Below are 21,364 nucleotides of genomic sequence, written 5' to 3' on the forward strand. Positions count from 1 at the left end.
TAGTTGCAATGTCAGAAGGGAGAGGGAAGCTGGGGGCCAGGAGATACCTCACCCCAAGGTGGCCTCTTAAAATGCAGCTTTTGTGCACCCAGCTCTCCCCAGCCCAACTTTTCCGTCCTTTGCAGATGGAAAGCGGTTTTTAACCTCATTCAAGTACTGTTGCCTTAGCAACCTCAAGTGACTCACTTTAGTGTCTCTCCTTTGACTCTGGAAGCCCAGACATGCCTTTGGCAGGGACTCCATCTGGCTGTTCCTAACTGGACAAGTGCTTCTGTCACTTTAGTCGTGGCCTGAAAGCTGACTCGTCCACAGAGGAGACAGAACCCCTTTTAGCATCATAACACATATGAAAGGGTTTCATTCTTCAAAAAATCTTGCAGGAAAGGGTTTGAACCATATCTGTGATGAACATAGTCCTGGGTCCATGAGAGTTGGGCAACCAGTCTAAAGGGAACTTTAGTACACAGTTAACTCTTTATTACTATTTTTTAAAAAATTTTATTGTGGTTAAAATATATGTAACCTAAAATAATAATTGTACAATTCAGAGACAAGTACACAGTTAACTCAAGCGTCTGCCTGCAGGGCATTAGAATACGTTAAACACTTCGAGATCCTGGGCCATGAGCTGTAAAGACATAAGAAGAGTTAGCTGTGGCTTCCCTCCTCTGTTCAGGGTGCCCATAATCTGCCTTCTTTTGTTCTTAGATGATGTGCTATTAATTTACCACAACCCATTGCCATCGAGTCAATTCTGACTCATGGTGACCCTATAGGACAGAGTAGAACTGCCTCAGGGTTTCCAAGCAGTACCTGGTGGATTCGAACTGCCAACCTTTGGTTAGCAGCCGTAGCTCGTAACCACTACGCCACCAGGGTTTCCAAAGGCATTATAATTCCATTTCATTTTTAGCCTTTTAAAAAGATGATTAGAAAGGGAATTTTCTTTCAAACCAGTTTTTTCAAATGTATACCAAAAGGAGGTAAAAATTAGTTCTAGATTACCTATAGTGTAGTTAGTTGCATGCCTATAGCTACTTTTTTAAAAATTAATTTTCAGTTGTCCAAGTAATACCTGAATCATTTCTCCTTGTTGAAATATAACAGATAAGGCTCAGGTTGTCTTCAACGGTCTTCTCCAATCCCCATTTCCTCCCTGCCTCCCATTGTTTTTAGTTTGGTTTCTATCTTGGATTTTTTTTCTTTAAAATTCAGTAATCATATATGACATGCCTACTACATGCCAGACCAGGAATAAAAACAAGGACTAGCCCTCACCTTCAGAGAGTCTTCTGTCTAGGAAGGGAGACAGACACATTTTCAAGTAACAATAGTATGGTGTGATAATATGACACAGATGTTACAGAAAGCCAAAGAGGAGGTAACTTTAGGCCTGGCGTTGAAGTTACTTTGGCTGTCATCAGTGAAGAGCTCTAGGTAATTCATCTATAATCTCTGGACTTTGGGCAAATATGAGGTGAGATGGAAGGGCATTCTAGTAGGAAGAAACAGGTCTGTCTAAGCCATGGGCATGGGACAAATGTCTCTGGTAACTTTGAGTTCCGGGGCAGGTCTGGTTAAAACATGTGATTTGGGGGAGAAGTGATTTGAGATAAGAGTTTCATTAATGTCATAGTTGTCTGTATTCAGATGGAACATGTCTCCTTAGTAAGTTTTCTTATTTGTGAGGTTTCTATTTCCAAAGCCAGCCAGGGTTTTTAGGCCCGTAGGTCTGGTTTGTCCAGTATAGTTTGTCCAGTACTCTGGCAGCCTCATTACTTACGCACGTACATGCTTTTGTGCAGCAATCTAGAAGTCAGAGCCTTCAAAGCAGTGCAACAACAGGGTGAGGGAAGTGGCAAATGGGAGTGCTGGTTGGGGCGGCCCTTGCTCAGTGCCTCCTCCTAATTGTTGGCAGTGTGTGGGGTGACCAATGAAATAAATTTAGTGTCCAAACCAGAGCAATTTTGAGAGTGGTCTCTTGAATTATGCCAGGACAACAGGCATAAACCAGGGCTGTCCTGGGGAAGCTTGGCATGTGGTCACCCTTGCCATGTGGTAATTTGGGCCCCTAAGATTGCCAGATCTTTAGATTTTTCAAGAGGAACCGGAAATTTGGATTTTTATTTGAAATCCTCTGATTTTAGATGGCTTCTCTTTTTTAAAAGCACTGTGTGGGCCAAACTGCCAGTGTCTCTTGAAAACTCAGCTTTATTGTGCGTAACTATAGTTGTGAACATTACATATTGACTTTTTGTAAATGACTCCACCCCACCCCCAAAGTGCTGTACATTTCCTTATCAGTTATCTATTACTGATAACTTTTTAAAAATTGCTTAAAACGGTGTAGCCACTGGGGAAAAAGTTTGGCGGGTCCTCAAAAAGTTGAACATAGAACTACCATCTGACCCGACAATCCCAATCCTAGGCATATACCCAGAAGAAATGAGGGCAGGAACACAAACAGAAGCCTGTATGTTCATTGCAGCACTTTTCACAGTGGCCAAAAGGCAGAAACAGTGAAATGTCCAACAACAGATGAATGCATAAACAAAGTGTGGTATATACATGCAATAGAATATTATGCAGCTGTAGAGAAATCATGTTTTGGTGCGTGCCACAGCATGGATGAACCTTGAAAACATTGTGCTGGGCAAAATAAGTCAGTCAAAAAAGGATAAAAACTGTATGATCTCATTTATATGAAATAAGCAAATATATTAAAAAAAAAAAAAAAACCTATTGCCATAGAGTCAATTCTAACTCCTAGCGACCCTATAGGGCAGAGTAGAACTGCCCCGTAGGGTTTCCAAGGAGTGGCTGGTGGATTCAAACTGCCAGCCTTTTGGTTAGCAGCCAGGCTCTTAACCGCTACACCACCAGGAACCCAGCAAATACATAGAAACCAGAGATTATTAATGGTTACCAGGGAAGGGAAGAAAGTGGAGAGGCAGTTTTTGTTCGGGGAGGTGCTGAGTTTATGTTAATGGTGGTGGAATGTTTTGGAAAAGGATAGCGGTAATGGTGGCACAACATGAAAAATATAATCAGTGTCATTAAATTATAAATGTGGAAGTTGTCCTGGTGATTGTTTTGGCGTGTATATTTTCGCCACAATAAAGGGATAGCTTAAGAAATAAAGAGCCATTATTGCTCACAAGTCTGTGGGATTAAGTGGATGGTTCTTTTGGTCTCTCTGGACTCACTCAGGAAACCCTGGTGGCGTAGTGGTTAAGTGCTATGGCTGCTGACCAAAAAGATCAGAGGTTCGAATCCACCAGGCGTTCCTTGGAAACTCTATGGGCAGTTCTACTCTGTCCTCTAGGGTCGCTGTGAGTCGGAATCGACTCAACAACAGTGGGTTTGGTTTTTTGGTTTGGACTCACTCAGGCATTTGTGGTCAGCTTAGGTAAGCAGCTCTGCTGATCTTAGCTGGGGCCTCTCATGTGCGGGAGTTGGTTGGCTGTAAGATGGTCTAGGATGGCCTTTGCATGGAACAGCTGGGCTCCCCTCCTCAAGGTGGCTCATCCTCTAGCAGGCCCACGCTTGTCCATGTGATGGTGGCAGGTGGGGAGAGCAGATGAAACAGTGCCTCTTGAGGCCAGACGTGGAACTGGCACACCAGCACTTCCCTCGCTTTCTCTATTGGCCAAAGCAAATCATAAAAGACCAGGGAAACAGGCTCCATCTCTTGATGGAAGGAGTGGCAAAGCCACCTTGTAAAGGGCATGAATACAGGGAGGAGTGAAGAATTGGGAACTTTATTGCAATCGACCTACCACAATTACTTATTCTCATTTTTAATAAGTATGCACTTAATAAAGGGACCAAATAAAGTTTTTTTTTTTTTTTTCTCCTTCAGATAAACGAATCCAGCTGTACATGAAAAGCCTACTTTGTCTCCCAAGCTCTCCAAAATGCATGCCTCCCATTCCCGGAGGCCTTGCTGTCATTCAGCAGGAGCTGGAAGTGCTGGGCTCTCAGTATGCAAACATTGTGAATCTCAACAAACAAGTGTATGGACCATTCTATGCAAATATACTTCGAAAGCTGCTCTTCAGTGAGGAAGCCGTGGGCAAGGCAGAAGCCTCTTCTACTAACTAAAGAGAAACTGACATTGGCTAAGAGACTGGCACCCTGGCACTTGGGGACCCGGTCCCTTCCCATCGAGGGCATTACAGATGTGGCACGTTCTCAGTACTGTCCGTGGCGCAGTGTTAGCCTGAATCTGTGTGGTGCCGCAAGGGGGGCATCACAGCAGTGTGCACATTAGATAGAAACTATTTGTGTGTCATTTTCAAGTTCAAAAGAGACATTTTTAATGAACAGGAAGCAATTTGTTATTAATTATATTACTTATATAATATTTGTAAAATGTTTTCTTAAGCACTTATATTTGGCTTATTCCGTCAACCCTTAAGAAGTAGTATTCCCTGACTTGGCACTACCAAATCTAATGATTTTTAATTTTGGTGCTTCTTAAGGGGTCGAAGGTTGGGAGAATAACCACGCATATTGACGTTCTGGGTAAATGATGTGAAGTTGGCATAATTGTATTTGAAAGTGTACAATAATATTTTATTAATATGTAATAGAAACTTACATAGTAAGTCCTCAGAGCCCACAAACGTACCAAATCACATTTTATAATGCCAACTCTCAGTATTTCTTTAGAATTTAAATATATAAAATACATTTGAAAGCTATATGCAAATTTCAGGTAAGACCTCCCTTGTTTGTTTAGTGAAAATGGAAACAAACTCCTAAATTTTTTTTTCCTAGAGGTTTGTTTCTTCTTGCAATTTAACCTGCTCTCTGAGAGAAACAATTTTTTGCACAAATATTTTGGTGAACGTCTTTGCACTTCTCAGGCCATTGCTAAGGTTTATATAAGATTTTACTATTTTCCTGTAAGGCAGGTCTGGCTGGAGTTGTAAGAAGCAGGAAAGTTAATAAAACGAGATGCCACGAGGAGACCCTCTTCTCAGTGACGTTCACATCTGAAAAAGAAACAGTTGAACCTTGAATTTCTTCACCGTCTAGCCGAACTGGCAGATAAATGCCTTCCGTGTTACTGGTTGGGTTGACTAAGTCCTTGCCTTGTTATGACCAAGATCCTCTTCTTAGCGCCATTGTCATTCGCCATTCTTGAGCCTCAAATTGAACTTTGCAAAGCTGGGCACCAGTTGCGCAGGGGATTTCAGGGAAACCTCCTTGTCCTGGAATTAAGTACGTGTTTTGAAGTGTTAAGGGAAGCACTACAGTTTGGGAGTACCCATCTGGAAAATGCTTTCTTTGCATAAAATACGTTTTTGATCGTTTTGTTTTCCAAAGACTCATTGAACCTTAATAATTTGGGTATGGCTAGGGAGGAAGTGAAAAAGAGAGCTCCTTTTTCTTCTTAACCCCCTTTTTCTCACCACAGCCTCCACCATCATGGTGTTGCTCAGTTATAAAGTTCTAGGAAATGATTGTGTGAATAAATCTCCAATCTTTATACTTTGGAAGGCTCTGCCAAAATTTGAGAAAATTCTGAATGTCAATTATTTTTTCTTACAACACCCAGTAGATACATCTATCCAGTTGAGCGATTGTGTGTAAGTGGAATTTTACTGAAGAGCCCATCATTGGTCTTATCCATTTTTTTCTCTTCCTCTATTCTGTTCTGCCCATATTTTTCTATGCTTAGAAACCAAAAGGTGCTGAAGACTTATCTTTTCGTTTTCTCTTAAGCTGAAGTAGTTTTCAGCTGCACTCACTTTGGGGCATGGGTGGTGTAGAGAGTCTGACAGTAGAAAGGTAACATGTGATGTGATGTTTTTGTTGCTTCTTGAAGTGGACTGTATACTTAACAGGAAGACCAGGTGGTAACACCTTTTTACTATTCGATTGGACTCCACCTGGTATTCTTTTATATACTTGATTATACTGCAGTTGCTAGCAGGAAAACAACGTGCAAACATTTTTAAAAACGCATTTAAGATGAAGGGCATTCTGCTTTTTTTAAGTGGCAAAATAAATCTCAATGTCTCAAGTCCGGATTTAGGCAACTACATTTATTAAATTTTTTAAATCATATCCCTTGGCATGTTGTTTATTTGGTTTTTACTTAAATATTCTACTTTTGAGCTTTTCTTAACATGGTCTTGTTTTGTAATGTAAATTTTGTTAAACTCCACATATACATTTTCATTCTTCTACTGGTAAAACATGTTTTGTGTGCACTAGTTAAATTTTTAAACATTAAAGATTATTTAAAGGTAACCAGTGTCTCTGTTTTCTGAACCACCTTTGGGTAGCTCAGGGCTGGAAGAATGCACAGTCTTTATCGTAGTTGCTCTGGAATGATTCTTCTGAGTCCCTGGGTGGCATAAATAATTAAGCGTTTGGCTACTATGGAAAGGTTGGTGGTTGAAATCCACCCTGAGACGCCTCAGAATCTTCTGAGAGATTCTTCTGCTGACCATAAAGAGCTTTACAGACATCATTCACTCATCATTCATACATTACGGTCATTTATCCAGTCAATGAACACCTATTGATCATCTATCGTGTGCCAAGAAGTACCCTAGGTGTTGTGATATATAGGTAATTAGACAACCACTGTCCTCAAGAAGCTCATAATCTGGTAAGAAGGAAAAACTTGCGAACAAGTGCAATCAAGTTTTATCATACAAGTATACACAGGGCTAGAGGAAAAATCTTCAAACTGTATTTCATGGAGAAGATAATCCTTGAGCTGTAACATGAAGGATACGTGGGAACTTGCCAAGAAGCCAAGAAAAGAAAGTACAACATAAGGTACAAGAGTGAAAATGTGAGAGGTAAAATAAGAAAAGTAAACATCGTTTTTGGACACCATGTTAAAATTTGGATTTCTGTCCTGAAAGGAATAAAGAAGGATTGAATCTTTTGAAACAGGAGAAGATCACAAATTGATATTTTGCAAAAATTGCCTTGGCAACGAACATTTGCTGTTAGTGATGGAACATGTATACATACATACATGAACACATGGTACAGGCAATAGAAACCGGCTCTGGCTAGTTTAAGCAGAAAAGGAATTTCTTGGTTGGGTGTTAAGTACCTCCAGAACCTACTTAATCTATGGAACCAGGCTTGGAAAAGGGTAGGAGCAACCAAGGTGAACTGAATTCGGTGTTGGGGTTTCAGAGATTGATTCCTCAGCTGTCTTTGCTTCTTTACCTCATTTACTTAAGGCTTAAAGTCCCAGATATCAACATTCATTTGGGAGAGTCTAGATCAAGTGCCCAGGCACTAATTTACAGGGGATGGAATGAAGGAGTAGCTGTCCCTTACACTCCTGTGGTCCCACCAAGGTCATCCAATTGGGGATTTCTCCCCAATAGGGAGGCATGATGGGGAACAGAAAGGAAAAAGAAAGAAAAAAAAAATCCACTATACTGTACATTCATTTTATCTTTAAAATTTGAGTGTGAGAAATGTGTGAGATTACCCAATCCAGTATTGGCTCTGAGAATCACCAAAAAATGATGATTTAAGGAAAGGCAGAGTCACGTAAAGTCAACCTTTATTGGGATGTGCAGGTGAACTGCTGAACAAACAGCTCCTAAACCTCAGAGGCCTCAGTATAAGCTTATTTCTCAAATCATAGTCAAAAGCAGGGGATGGATGTGGTGTGGGGGCCCTATTTCATTCAGCCATTCAAAAGCCCAAGCTCCGTCTGTCTTGGGATTCTGCCTTCCACTAGATCTTCAGAGTTTTCTCCAGTTAGCAGATATAAAAGAGAGGAAGGACTACCCACTTCTACTCATGTTCCATTGGCGAGAGCTCAGTCGTGTGACCTCAACTAACTGCAAGGGAAGGCAGGAAATGTAGCCTAGTTATGTGTTCTGGAAAAAGTTGACCTGAATATTGGTAAGCATTAGCAGTCTCTATATCAGCTCTTAGGAGAAGAAAAGCCAAAATACTCCTTAGAAGCAAGGACGGTGAGACTTCATCTCAAGTACTTTGGACATGTTATCAGGAGGAGCCAGTCCCTGGAGAAGGACCTGTGCTTGGTAAAGCAGAGGGTCAGCAAAAAAGAGGAAGACACCCAACCCAATGGATTAACACAGTGGCTGCAACAATGGGCTGAAACATAGCAACGATTGTGAGGATGGTGCAGGACCTGGCAGTATTTCATTCTGTTGTACGTGAGGTCACTATGAGAACCGACTCAACAGCACCTAAAAACAAGAACCACTTCAGCTCCCTCCAGCTTCCTGGAATAAGCCCTGGAGAAACTTCTCTTCTTGGAAATGGGTTTAAAATGAGGGGTCTACTCTGATCTTTTGGTAGCAGCTCCCCAGAACACTGAATTGAGAAGAATGTTGATGCAGATCCATGTTAAGCAATGAAATGTTCTGTGGTTGATTGGCAAACTCTGCCATGGGCAGGCGTGCCACCCTTTTGTGCAACGTATTTGTAATTTCTAACTTGTTCCTTTCTTAAATCTAAAGATCAGCCTGTTCTCTCTCCGGGGGTATTAAATTCCAAAATTTTCCACTCATTGTTCAGTGAAAGGTACATGGGATTGAGAGTCACAAGACCTGAGTTAGAATTCACTTTACTACTTAAGAGCTGTTGTTGTTGTTGTTGTCTTTAGGTGCCATCGAGTCAGTTCCGACTCAGAGCGACCGTAGGCAGAACAGAATGAAACACTGCCCCGTCCTGAGCCATCCTCACAATCGTTGTTATGCTTGAGCTCACTGTTGCAGCCACTGTGTCAATCCACCTCGTTGAGGGTCTTCCTCTTTTCCGCTGACCCTGTACTCTGCCAAGCATGATGTCCTTCTCCAGGGACTGATCCCTCCTGACAACATGTCCAAAGTATGTAAGACACAGTCTCGCCATCCTTGCCTCTAAGGAGCATTCTGGCTGTACTTCTTCTAAGACAAATTTGTTCATTCTTTTGGCAGTCCATGGTATCTTCGATATTCTTCGCCAACACCACAATTCAAAGGCGTCACTTCTTCTTCCTTCTTCCTTACTCGTTGTCCAGCTTTCACATGCATATGATACGATTGCAAATACCATGGCTTGGGTCAGGTGCACCTTAGTCTTCAAGGTGACATCTTTGCTCTTCAACACGTTGAAGAGGTCTTTTGCAGCAGATTTGCCCAATGCAATGCGTCTTTTGATTTCTTGACTGCTGCTTCCATGGCTGTTGATTGTGCACCCAAGTAAAATGAAATCCTTGACAACTTCAATCTTTTCTCTGTCCATCATGATGTTGCTCATTGGTCCAGTTGTGAGGATTTTTGTTTTCTTTACGTTGAGGTGCAATCCATACTGAAGGCTGTGGTCTTTGATCTTCGTTAGTAAGTGCTTCAAGTCCCCTTCACTTTCAGCAAGCAAGGTTGTGTCATATGCATAATGCAGGTTGTTAATGAGTCTTCCTCCAATCCTGATGCCCCGTTCTTCTTCATATAGTCCAGCTTCTCGTATTATTTGCTCAGCATACAGACTGAATAGGTATGGTGAAAGAATACAACCCTGACGCACACCTTTCCTAACTTTAAACCAATCAGTATTCCCTTGTTCTGTCCGAACAACTGCCTCTTGATCTATGTAAAGGTTCCTCATGAGCACAATTAAGTGTTCTGGAATTCCAATTCTTCGCAACATTATCCATAATTTGTTATGATCCACACAGTCGAATGCCTTTGCATAGTCAATGAAACACAGGTAAACATCCTTCTGGTATTCTCTGCTTTCAGTCAGGATCCACCTGACATCAGCAATGATATCCCTGGTTCCATGTCCTCTTCTGAAACCAGCCTGAATTTCTGGCAGTTCCCTGTCAATATACTGCTGCAGCCATTTTTGAATCATCTTCAGCAGAATTTTGCTTGTGTGTGATATTATATTGTTCTATAATTTCCACATTCAGTTGGATCACCTTTCTTGGGAATAAGCATAAATACGGATCTTTTCCAGTCAGTTGGCCAGGAAGCTGTCTTCCATATTTCTTGGCATAGACGAGTGAGCACCTCCAGCACTGCATCTGTTTGTGGAAACATCTCAATTGATATTCCATCAATTCCTGGAGCCTTGTTTTTCGCCCATGCCTTCAGAGCAGCTTGGACTTCTTCCTTCAGTACCATCAGTTTCTGATCATATGCCACCTCTTGAAATAGTTGAATATCAAATAATTCTTTTTGGTATAATGACTCTGTGTATTCCTTCCATCTTCTTTTGATGCTTCCTGCGTTGTTTAAAATTTTCCCCATGGAATCCTTCACTGTTGCAACTCGAGGCTTGAATTTTTTTTCAGTTCTTTCAGCTTGAGAAACACTGAGCATGTTCTTCCCTTTTGGTTTTCCATCTCCAGGTCTTTTTACATGTCACTATAATACTTTACTTTGTCTTCTCGAGACACCCTTTGAAATCTTCAGTTCTTTTACTTCATCAATTCTTCCTTTTGCTTTAGCTGCTTGACGTTCGAGAACAAGTTTCAGAGTGTCCTCTGACATCCATCTTGGTCTTTTCTTTCTTTCCTGTCTTTTCAGTGACCTCTTGCTTTCTTCATGTATGATGTCCTTGATGTCATTCCACAACTCTTTGGTCTTTGGTCACTAGTGTTCAATGTGTCAAATCTCTTCTTCAGATGGTCTCTAAATTCAGGTGGGGTGTACTCAAGGTCATATTTTGATTCTCGTGGACTTGCTCTGATTTTCTTCAGTTTCAGCTTGAACTTGCATAGGAGCAATTGATGTTCTGTTCCACAGTCGGCCCCTGGCCTTGTCCTGACTGATGATATCGAGCTTTTCCGTCATCTCTTTCAACAGATGTGGTGAATTTGATTTCTGTGTGTTCCATTTGGCGAGGTCCATGTGTATAGTCGCCGTTTATGTTGGTGAAAGAAGGTATTTGGAAGGAAGAAGTCGTTGGTCTTGCAAAATTCTATCATTCGATCTCCGGCATTGTTTCTATAACCAAGGCCATATTTTCCAACTACTGATTCTTCTTCTTTGTTTCCAACTTTCGCATTCCAATAGCCAGTAATTATCAATGTATCTTAATTACATGTTCAATCAATTTCAGACTGCAGCAGCTAATAAAAATCTTCTATTTCTTCATCTTTGGCCCTAGTGGTTGGTGCGTAAATTTGAATAATAGTCGTATTAACTGGTCTTCCTTGTAGGCATATGGATATTATCCTATCACTGACAGCGTTGTACTTCAGGATACATTTTGAAACGTTCTTTTTGATGATGAATGCAAAACCATTCATCTTCGAGTTGACATTCCCAGCAGCATAGCAGACTGTATGACTGTCCAATTCAAAATGGCCAATTCTAGTCCATTTCAGCTCACTAATGCCTAGGATATCTATGCTTATGCATTCCATTTCATTTTTGATGATTTCCAATTTTCCTAGATTCATACTTTGTACATTCCAGGTTCCGATTATTAATGGATGTTTACAGCTGTTTCTTCTCATTTTGAGTCGTGCCACATCAGCAAATGAAGGTCCCAAAAGCTTTATTCCAACCACATCATTAAGGTCAACTCTACTTTGAGGAGGCAGCTCTTCCCCAGTCATCTTTTGAGTGCCTTCCAACCTGGGGGGCTCACCTTCCAGCAGTATATCAGACAATATTCCACTGCTATTCATAAGGTTTTCACTGCTAGTGCTTTTCAGAAGTAGACTGCTGGGTCCTTCTTCCCACGTGTCTGTCAGTTTGTCCTACCGTGGGGGCTTGCGTGTTGCTGTGATGATGGAAGCTATGCCATCAGTATTCAGATATCAGCAGGGTCACCCATGGAGGACAGGTTTCAGCTGAGCTTCCAGACTAAGACAGACTTAAGAGCTACATGTACTCAAACCAATCTTTTAGTCTTCCTGAACCTCAGTTTCACGACCTGTGAAATGGGGTTTATATATCTACCCTTTTTTTTTTTTTCACTACCTACTTCCCTTGCACATACATTACAGGAATCAAATGAGACAATATACTTGAATTGCCTGCAGACTTTAAAGCAAAACATAGCTGGAATACATTACAATAACAGTGATTTATTAGTCCTAAATCTCTTTCAAGCTTCAAGGGGTTTTAGTATTGTGAGATGTGATCATCAAGTACCTAAGCACATAAGAACAAAAATTGCCATATCTCATCAGAGCCACGGATCATTAAGCCCAATATCGTCTTTGACAGAAAGACTCAAGGATATGTAGAAGACCACGGATATCATCCTTGATGTCAACTTCAAAGAGAATGGCAAAACCCAACATGTTCTAATTTCATTTAGTAATCGATTATGACTTTATCCTCCATAATTTCATCTAAATTTTTAACAATGTATTTGCATTATCAATTTGTACTTCCTTATTTTTTTTTTTTATTCTCTATTTTCTGTGTGAAGTTTTACCTTTTCACGTCAAAGCTTTTCATTTTTAGCCTCTTTCAGATTTCAAGGCAAAGGGATACAGGGATTTACTATAAGGCTTTATGGAGAAGAAAAGAAACCCAAGAATCTGTCCCAGCAGCTGCACTTGCAGGCTTAGTGGAGTATCCAAGTATCTTTTTTTGTCTTTCAGAATATAATAATAATAGTAACCACTGAGCACTTCCCACATGGCAGGGACTGCCCTAAGCACCTTATGTAAATGGTCTCATTTAACTGCACAATGCCCTGCCATCCAGGCTCTATTATTATTTCCATATGTGCAATATGAGACTCAAATAGGCTAAGGAGTTTGCCCAAGGTCATTGAGCGGGTAAGTGGATTTGAACCCAAGGAGTCTAACTCTGGAACCTGTGCTTTCAACTGCTTACTATATTGGATTTCTTAGGTTATTTGATCAAAAGTATTGCTCCTTACTCTCCTGATGCTGCCAAACTGTGACTTGGTCTTCTGCTTTCTGTGGCTGCCATCCCTTTTCATATGTCTCAGTCGAAAACTTCCCAAGAGAGAATTTGGATGGGCCTGTTTGCCACTGGCCACTATGGACACCCTCTTTCCCCACTCTCCCTGATAGTCTGGGTATCTCAGTCCCTCATATCCAGCCTATATGATTGTCTTTGGCAGGTGTCTGGCCCTATCCACTGCAATGTCACTGTATTCACAAGTTCTTAGTGAAAAACCATTTGGAACAGAGCACAGACCAAACACTTCTAATGGCGTGATCAACAGGCGTTTATTACAGAATACATGGGACAGGGATAAGTAGAACAGGATACATCAGCAGCAGCCTAGTTTCTTCCAAAGTTAGGCTCCCATCTACTGGGTTAGATCACATCCAAGCATGCCCCAGTTCACATCTTGGAAAGAGAATGCCTAAGTGTCTCTCTCCAGGAATTAAATACTAACAGGACAGCCATGTCTATGTGCCAAATAGCATGTACGGAGAACAGGTAGGGGAAAGAGTAATGTTGTTATGTTGTTTTTAGGTGCTGTTGAGTGCATCCCCACTCATAGCGACAGAATGAAACACTGCCCAGTCCTACACCATCCTCATGATCATTGTTAAGCTTGAGCCCATTGTTGCAGCCACCATATTGATCCATCTCTTTGAGGTTCTTCCTCTTTTTTGCTGACCCTCTACTTTACCAAGCATAATGTCCTTCTCCAGGGACTGGTTCCTCCTGATAACATGTCCAAAATATGTGAGACGGCATCTCACCATCCTTGCTTCTAAGGAGCATTTTGGATGTACTTCTTCCAAGACAGATTTGTTCATTATTTTGGCAGCCCATTGTATATTCAACATTCTTCACCAATGCCGTAACTCAGAGGCAGCAATTCTTCATTGGTCTTCCTTGTTCATTGTCCAGCTTTCACATGCATCTGAGGTGACTGAAAACCCATGGCTTGGGTCAGATACACCTTGGACCTTAAAGTGACATCTTTGCTTTTTAGCACATTAAAAAGGGCTTTTGCAGCAGATTTGCCCAGTGCAATGCATCCTTTGATTTCTTGACTGCTGCTTCCATTGCTGTTGATTGTGTGTTCAAGTAAAATGAAAATCCTTGACAACTTCAATCTTTTCTCCCACTATCATGATGTTGCTTATTAGTCCAGTTGTGAGGATTTTTGTTTTATGTTGAGGCGTAACCCATACTGAAGGCTGTGATCTTTTGATCTTCATCGGTAAGTTCTTCAAGTCCTCTTCACTTACAGCAAGCAAGGTTGTGTCATCTGCATATCACAGGTTTTTAATGGGTCTTCCTCTGGTTCTGAGGCCTTGTTCTTCATATAACCCAGCTTCTCAGATTATTTGCTCAGCATACAGATTGAAGAGGTATGATGAAATGATACAACCCTGACACACACATTCCTGACTTTAAACCATGCAGTACCCCTAGTTCTGGTCAAACAACTGCCTGTTGATCTATGTACAGGTTCCTCATGAGTACAATTAAGTGTTCTGGAATTCCAATTCTTTGCAATGTTACCCCCAATTTGTTATGATCCACACAATCGAATGCCTTTGCATAGTCAATAAAACACAGGTAAATATCTTTCTGGTATTCTCTGCTTTCAGCCAGGATCCATCTGACATCAGCAATGATATCTTTGGTTCCACATCCTCTTTTGAATTCAGCTTGAATTTTCAGCAGTTCCCTGTCAATGTAGCGCTGCAGCTGCTTTTGAATAATCTTTAGCAAAATTTTACTTGTGTGTGATATTAATGATATTGTTTGATAATTTCCACATCCAGTTGGATCATCTTTCTTTGGAATAGGCATAAATATGGATCTCTTCCAGTCGGTTGGCCAGGTAGCTGTCTTCCAAATTTCTTGGCATAGACAAGTGAGCATTTTCAGCACTGCATCTGTTTGTTGAAACATCTCAACTGGTATTCTGTCAATTCCTGGAGACTTGTTTTTTGCTAGTCTTTTTTTTTTTTTTTCAGGGTACCTTGGACTTCTTCCTTCAGTATCACTGATTCTTGGTCATATACTACCTCTTGAAATGATTGAACATCAACCAATTCTTTTTGGTACAATGACTCTGTATATTCCTTCCATCTTCTTTTGATGCTTCCTACGTCATTCACTTCCACGCAACTTGAGACTTGAATTTTTTCTTCAGTCCTTTCAGCTTGTGAAACGCACAGCGTGTTCTTGCCTTTTGGTCTTCTAAATCCAGGCCTTTGCGCATGTCATTATCATACTTTATTTTGTCTTCTTCAGCTGCCCTTTGAAATCTTCTGTTCAGCTCTTTTACTTCATCATTTCTTCCATTTGCTTCAGCTATTCCACATTCAAGAGCAAGTTTCAGAGTGAGTCTCATCTGACATCCATTTTGGTCTTTTCTTTCTTTCCTGTCTTTTTAACAACCACTTGCTTTCTTCATGTATGATGTCCTAGATGTCATTCCACGACCCATCTGGTCTTCAATCATTAGCGTTTAATGCACCAAGTCTATCCTCGAGATGGTCTCTAAATTCAGGTGGGATATACTCAAGATTGCACCTTGGCTCTTATGGATTTGTTCTAATTTTGTTCAGCTTTAACTTGAACTTACCATTTCATACTGAAAACCCCTTATTCTTTCCCCAACATCATTTTTGGTCTTCTCTAGTTGTATCATGAATCAATCATACGGCCTACTATGCCTGGAATGATGACTTGAAAAGGAATGGCATTGCATTCATCATCAAAAAGAACATTTCAAGATCTATCCTGAGGTACAACACTGTCAGTGATAGGAAAATATCCATACACCTACAAGGAATACCTTGTAGGTATATGAATATTATTCAAAATTACGCACCAACCACTAAAGGCCAAAGATGAAGAAATTGAAGATTTTTACCAACTTCTGCAGTTTGAAACTGATCAAATGTGCAATCAGGATATATTGATAATTACTGGTGATTGGAATGGGAAAGTTGGAAACAAAGAAGGATCAGTAGTTGGAAAACCCTCTTCCCCAATGACATTGGTTACTTTCTCATCTGGTTACCACACACTTTATATGTAAGTGTGTATTTCACAGGATAGTATTTCAAGATGGTAACCATTTCCCCCGCTGGAATTTCCTTTCCCTAATTATCCAGCTGTGTGTTCAAACCACCAAAATCTTTGCACTAACTTCTCAAGGAAGGGGTTGGACAGTAGAAGACAGAGAAATCCAGAGACTGTCCCTGGGTGTTTTGTTTCAAAAATATAGCCCCTTAGGGGATCAGAAAGAAATCATAGATTTGACCTGGGCTGCAAACTCAGATCCTTTCAGGTCCAGGTAGGTGTAATAGAGGAAGGGCGGTGATAGATTGTGGTAGCTCTGGGCTACAGGCAACTTCTGCCAATTGCTACCATGTAGGACCACTGCCTCTCTGGGGCCTTATGATGTCCACCAGATCTTCCTACTTTTCCAGAAAAACTATAAAAATCAGGATTTTTAAAAATGTGAAGTCTCCCAGTTTTTAAATGTTGGCAATTAATCAAACATATATTACACACTGTGCCAGCTAAACAAAACCTATCTCCAGAGTGTGTTTGGCCTGCAGTTCCAGGTTTGTGACTTCTAGCTCATACAAAACATTGGGAATGGTACATTCTGGCTTAGGGGAGGAGCACATCAGAGGGAAGCCAGTGAAAGCACAGATGCTAGTGGGTCCTTGAAAAGGTGGCTCTGCGTCAGAGCAAAGGATAGCAGATACCTGTTCCCAGTGCTACAGGGAGAATCTACCAGGAAAGCAGGATGGTCTCAAGAGAGAGTGCCCCAGGGTGTGTCTACGCAGTGAGAGTTCTGGACACATGGCACAGTAAGGAGGCAGCAGATCAATTTCCATTTGCCGTGGGCAAGTAAAGGCCCCAAAGGGGTCCACATCTTAATCCCCAGGACCTGTGAATATGTTACCTTGCATAGCAAAATGAATGTAGGAGGCATGATTAAAATAAGGATCTTGAAATGAGAGGATTATTCTGGATTATCCAGGGTCATCACAAGTATCTTATAAGTGAAAGAGGGGTGCAAGTGCAGATGAGTCAGAGAAGGAGATGTGACAAAGGAAGCAGAGGTTGGAGTGATGCCATTGCTGGCTTTGAAGATGGCAGAGAGCCATGAGCCAAAGAATACAGGAAGCTCTGAAAGCTGGGAAAGGCAAGGAGCAGATTCTTCCCTAGGGTCTCCAGAAGGAACACAGTCCTGCCGATGGTTTCTGACTTCCAGAAGTGTTAAGATAATAAAATTATGTCATTTTAAGCCATTAAAGGTTTGTGGTGATTTGTTACAGCAGCAACAGGAAACTAATACACTATTCCACAGCATTCAATAGACATTTGTTGTTACTGTTAGCTGCCGTTGAGTCAGCTCTGACCCACGGTGACCTTATGTATAACAGAACAGAATGTTGCCCGGTCTTGTGACATCTTCATGATTGTTGGTGTGTTTGAATCTATTGTTGCAGCTATTGCAGCCTAGGGAGCAACCTAGGGAGCTCATCTTCTGGCACTATATATAGGACAATATTCTGTTGTGATCCATAGGCTTTTTATTGGCTAATTTTCAGAAGCCGATCACCAGACCTTTCTTCATAGTCTGTCTTAGTTGCAAGGTTCCAATGAAACCTGTCTACCCTGGGTGACCCTGCTGGCATTTGAAATACCAGTAGCAAAGCTTCCAGCATCATAGCAACACAGAAGGCACCACAGTACCACAAACTGACAAACAAGTGGTGGAATATTTATTTAGCTACTAGCTATTTTGCTGGGTCTAGCTGCTTGGGATCATTCAAAAACACTTGCAGCAGTAAATTGACAGGGAACTGTCAGAAATTCAAGCCAGATTTAGAAGAGGGCATGGAATGAGGAATATCACTGCTGATGTCAGATGGATCTTGGCTGAAAGCAGAGAATACCAGAAAGATGTCTACCTGTGTTTAACTATGCAAAGGCATTCAACTATGTAGATGATAACAAATGATGGGTAACATTTCAAAGAATGGGTATCCCAGAACACTTAATTGTGCTCATAAGGAGCTTGTACATGACAGAACAAGAGGATACTGTGTGGTTTAAAGTCAGGAAAGGTATGAGTCAAGGTTGTATCCTTTCACCATACTGATTCAATATGAATGCTAAGTAATAATAATATAATACAATAAAAATAATCTGAGGAGTTGGACTACATGAAGAAGAATGTGGCATCAGGATTGGAGGATGATGTATTAACAACTTGCATTATGCAGATGACACAACTTTGCCTGCTGAGAGTGAAGGGGACTTGAAGCACTTACTGATAAACATCAAAGACTACAGTCTTCATTATGGATTATACTTCAACATAAAGAAACAAAAATCCTCACAACTTGGCCAATAAGCAATATCATGACAAACAGAGAAAAGACTGAAGTTGTCAAGGATTTCATTTTACTTGGATTCACAATCAACACCCATCAAAGCAGCAGTCGAGAAATTAAACAATGCACTGCATTGGGCAAATCTGCTGCAAAAGACCTCTTTGAAGCGTTGAAAAGCAAAGATGTCACTTTGAGGACTAAGGTATGAGAGTGTGGCATCCTGGGAGCCAGGTAAAGAGGGTACAGTATTTCAAAAAGGAGGGAGAGATTATCTGTGTCAAATGCTGTTGCTAAGGAGGTAAGATGGAGCCTGAGAAATGACAGTTGGATCAAGGAAAGTGGATGCCTTGAGTGATCTTGAGGAGAGGACATCCAGTAGAGTGGTGAGGGCAGGGCAGGGCCTAACTGTAGGCGGCCTGAGAGAGAGTGGGAGAAGAGAAACTGGAAACTAGAAGCTCAAATGACCCTTCCAATGAGTCTTGCTATAAAGGAGAAGATAGAAATTGAACAGTAGTTGAAGGGAGAAACAGCATCAAGGTAATTGTTTTTTAAAATGGGAGAAATATCAACATGCTTGCATGGTTTGGGAAATATCAAGTATAGAAGGAAAATTGGTTGTTGCAGGAAGGTGAGAGACAGGCTGGAGGGGGTGATTGAGTGGGACAGAAGGGATCACGGAGCTGGGGGGACAAGGGCACAGACAGTTCACCGCAGTAACAGGAAGGAAGGAAGAGCACGCGGATACACACTTTTAGGTGGGTCACTTTTGGAAGGCATTTTCAGAAGTTCTCTTCTAATTCCTTCTATTTTCTTAGTGAAGTAAAAGAGGGAGCATAAAAAACCAAACCCATTGCCATTGAGTTGATTTGACAGGACAAAGTAGAACTGCCCCCATGGGGTTTCCAAGGCTGGAATCTTTACAGATTTCATTTTACTTGGATCCACAATCTACGCCCGTGGAAGCAGCACTCAAGAAATCAGATGACACATTGCATTGGACAAATCTACAAAAGACTTCTTAAAAGTGTTGAAAAGCAAAGATATCACTTTGAGGACTAAAGCGCACCTGACCCAAGCCGTGATATTTTCAATTGCCTCATATGCATGAGAAAGCTGGACAGTGAATAAGGAAGACTGAAGAATTGATGGTTTCGAATTATTGTGTTGGCAGAGAATGTTGAATATACCATAGACTACAAGAAGAATGAGCAAATCTGTCTTGGGAGAAGTACAGCCAGAATGTTTTTTGGAAGCAAGGATAGCAAGACTTTTTCTCACATACTTTGAACATGTTATCAGGAAGGGCCAGTCCCTAGAGAAGGACATCGTAATTGGTAGAGTGCCAGTGAAAAAGAGGAAAACCCTCAACGAGATGGACTGACATAGTGGTTGCAACAATGGGCTCAAGCATAACAACGATTGTGAGGATGGCACAGGGCTGGGCAGTATTTTGTTCTATTGTACATGGGGTCACTATGAGTTGGAACTGACTCAATGACACCTAACAACAACAACAAATCTTTATGGAAGCAGACTGCCACAGCTTTCTCCTATGGATCAAACCACCCACCTTTTAGTTACCAGCTGAGCTCTTAACCACTGTGCCAGCAGGGTCCTTGAGAGGGAGGACAGGGAAGGTTTAAGGCAAGTCTAGGTGAAGTGGAGAATGGACTAGAGAGACTATGTGACTGTACAGCAGCATTAGGGGTCTACATGATGTTAACCATTAACCAGTTGCCATAGAGTTGATTCTGCCTCATGGGGACCCTCTGTGTGTCGTAGTAGAACTGTGCTCCATAGGGTTTTCATTGGCTGATTTTTCCGAAACGGATTGCCAGGCTTTTCTTCCAAAGCACCTCAGGGTGGACTCGAACCTCCAACCTTTTGGTTAGTAGTCAAACTGATTGTACCAGCCAGGGACTCCTACATGAAATTAGTTGGCATGAATTTAAAGTGAAACCAGTTCAACATGGTTGCATTGCTCCCTCCTCATTCACTTGCATAGGTGCAGACGTGGAGCAGGCACAGGGTTGGCTTTAGTCAGGGCTGAGGTCTTGCTAAGCACGCAAGTGTGGTGTGGAAATGACAGAAGGCAACGTGTAGAGTGATGACTGAGCACTGATGACCGGCACCTCAGCAGATGCCATCATTATAGATGACGTGAAAGAAAATAGACCTGCCCTTCCTCATGCCCTCATCCTATGAAAACCCGCTGGAACTTAGATGGGACCCCAAATTAGAGGAGATCGTGTTTCTGCCTACTCAGGGGGAGGAGGGCTGAAAGTAGAAATTAGGGTCAGCTGTAGAAAAATAAAGTTGTACCTCTGTTTGGCACACTGGGGTTTGAGCTTCGAGATTATCCGCTATATGTATACTACCAGACGTCACGTTACATTAAATTTATTTTTGTCTTCCCACATGTTTGTGGATAAATGACTGGTTGAAATGCCCTTAAGATTTATTCAGGCAGAACCGGTTTTGTACAAATAACGTGTGTTTCAAGAAGAAAAAAATGCACATTATTAGACTATATATTTAGTTTTGATCAAAATTACATACTTCAGTATGAGTTACCTGGATTTTTTTAGCCAGGTATATTTTTTATATCCTCTAATTTTTTTTTCCTGATTAAAAAAATATATATAAAATGTTGACAATATACAAAAATGCAAAAAAGAAAATAATAAATAGAATCAGCCCTGAAGCTGCCAGTGATAGATAACCTGTATTAATATTTTGATGTGTTTACTCCCAATATTTTTTTTCTGTTCCTATCAAAGTGCCTTGAACTTAGTAGAAATCAATAAATACGTGTTGAACATCCATATTATAAAATTACTAACTTGAGTTCATCATGTACATCTATAATTTTTACTGTATTTTTCACTTGCCATTCTATTGATAATTTTTCCATGTATTAAAATTTTTTGCATCTTTTTTTTTAAACGGCAGTGGTTGCTGATTTCCCCCCACAAAAAGGAAAATAGCTTTATTTCAATGATAAAAATTACACATTTTCTGTAAAACATTTAAACAATACTGGAAACGGTAAAGAATAGCAAATCACACCAACCAGGGATA

At 41.0% G+C, this 21,364-nt stretch overlaps 1 protein-coding gene across 7 annotated transcripts in view; it reads left to right on the forward strand.

Moving 5' to 3' along the window:
• Positions 1-6,221, forward strand: part of TCP11L2 (t-complex 11 like 2) — a 42,834-nt gene extending 36,613 nt beyond the window's left edge. For all 7 annotated transcript variants that reach the window (XM_049884258.1, XM_049884254.1, XM_049884255.1 and 4 more), the window contains one exon: positions 3,863-6,221. In XM_049884258.1, the coding sequence (XP_049740215.1) occupies positions 3,863-4,104 (242 nt within the window). In that variant the 3' untranslated portion in view covers positions 4,105-6,221. The remainder of the gene's footprint in view (positions 1-3,862) is intronic.
• The last annotated feature ends 15,143 nt before the right edge of the window (positions 6,222-21,364 follow it).

The sequence above is a fragment of the Elephas maximus genome, chromosome 4 (assembly GCF_024166365.1).
Source record: "Elephas maximus indicus isolate mEleMax1 chromosome 4, mEleMax1 primary haplotype, whole genome shotgun sequence".
Taxonomy (NCBI): domain Eukaryota; kingdom Metazoa; phylum Chordata; class Mammalia; order Proboscidea; family Elephantidae; genus Elephas; species Elephas maximus.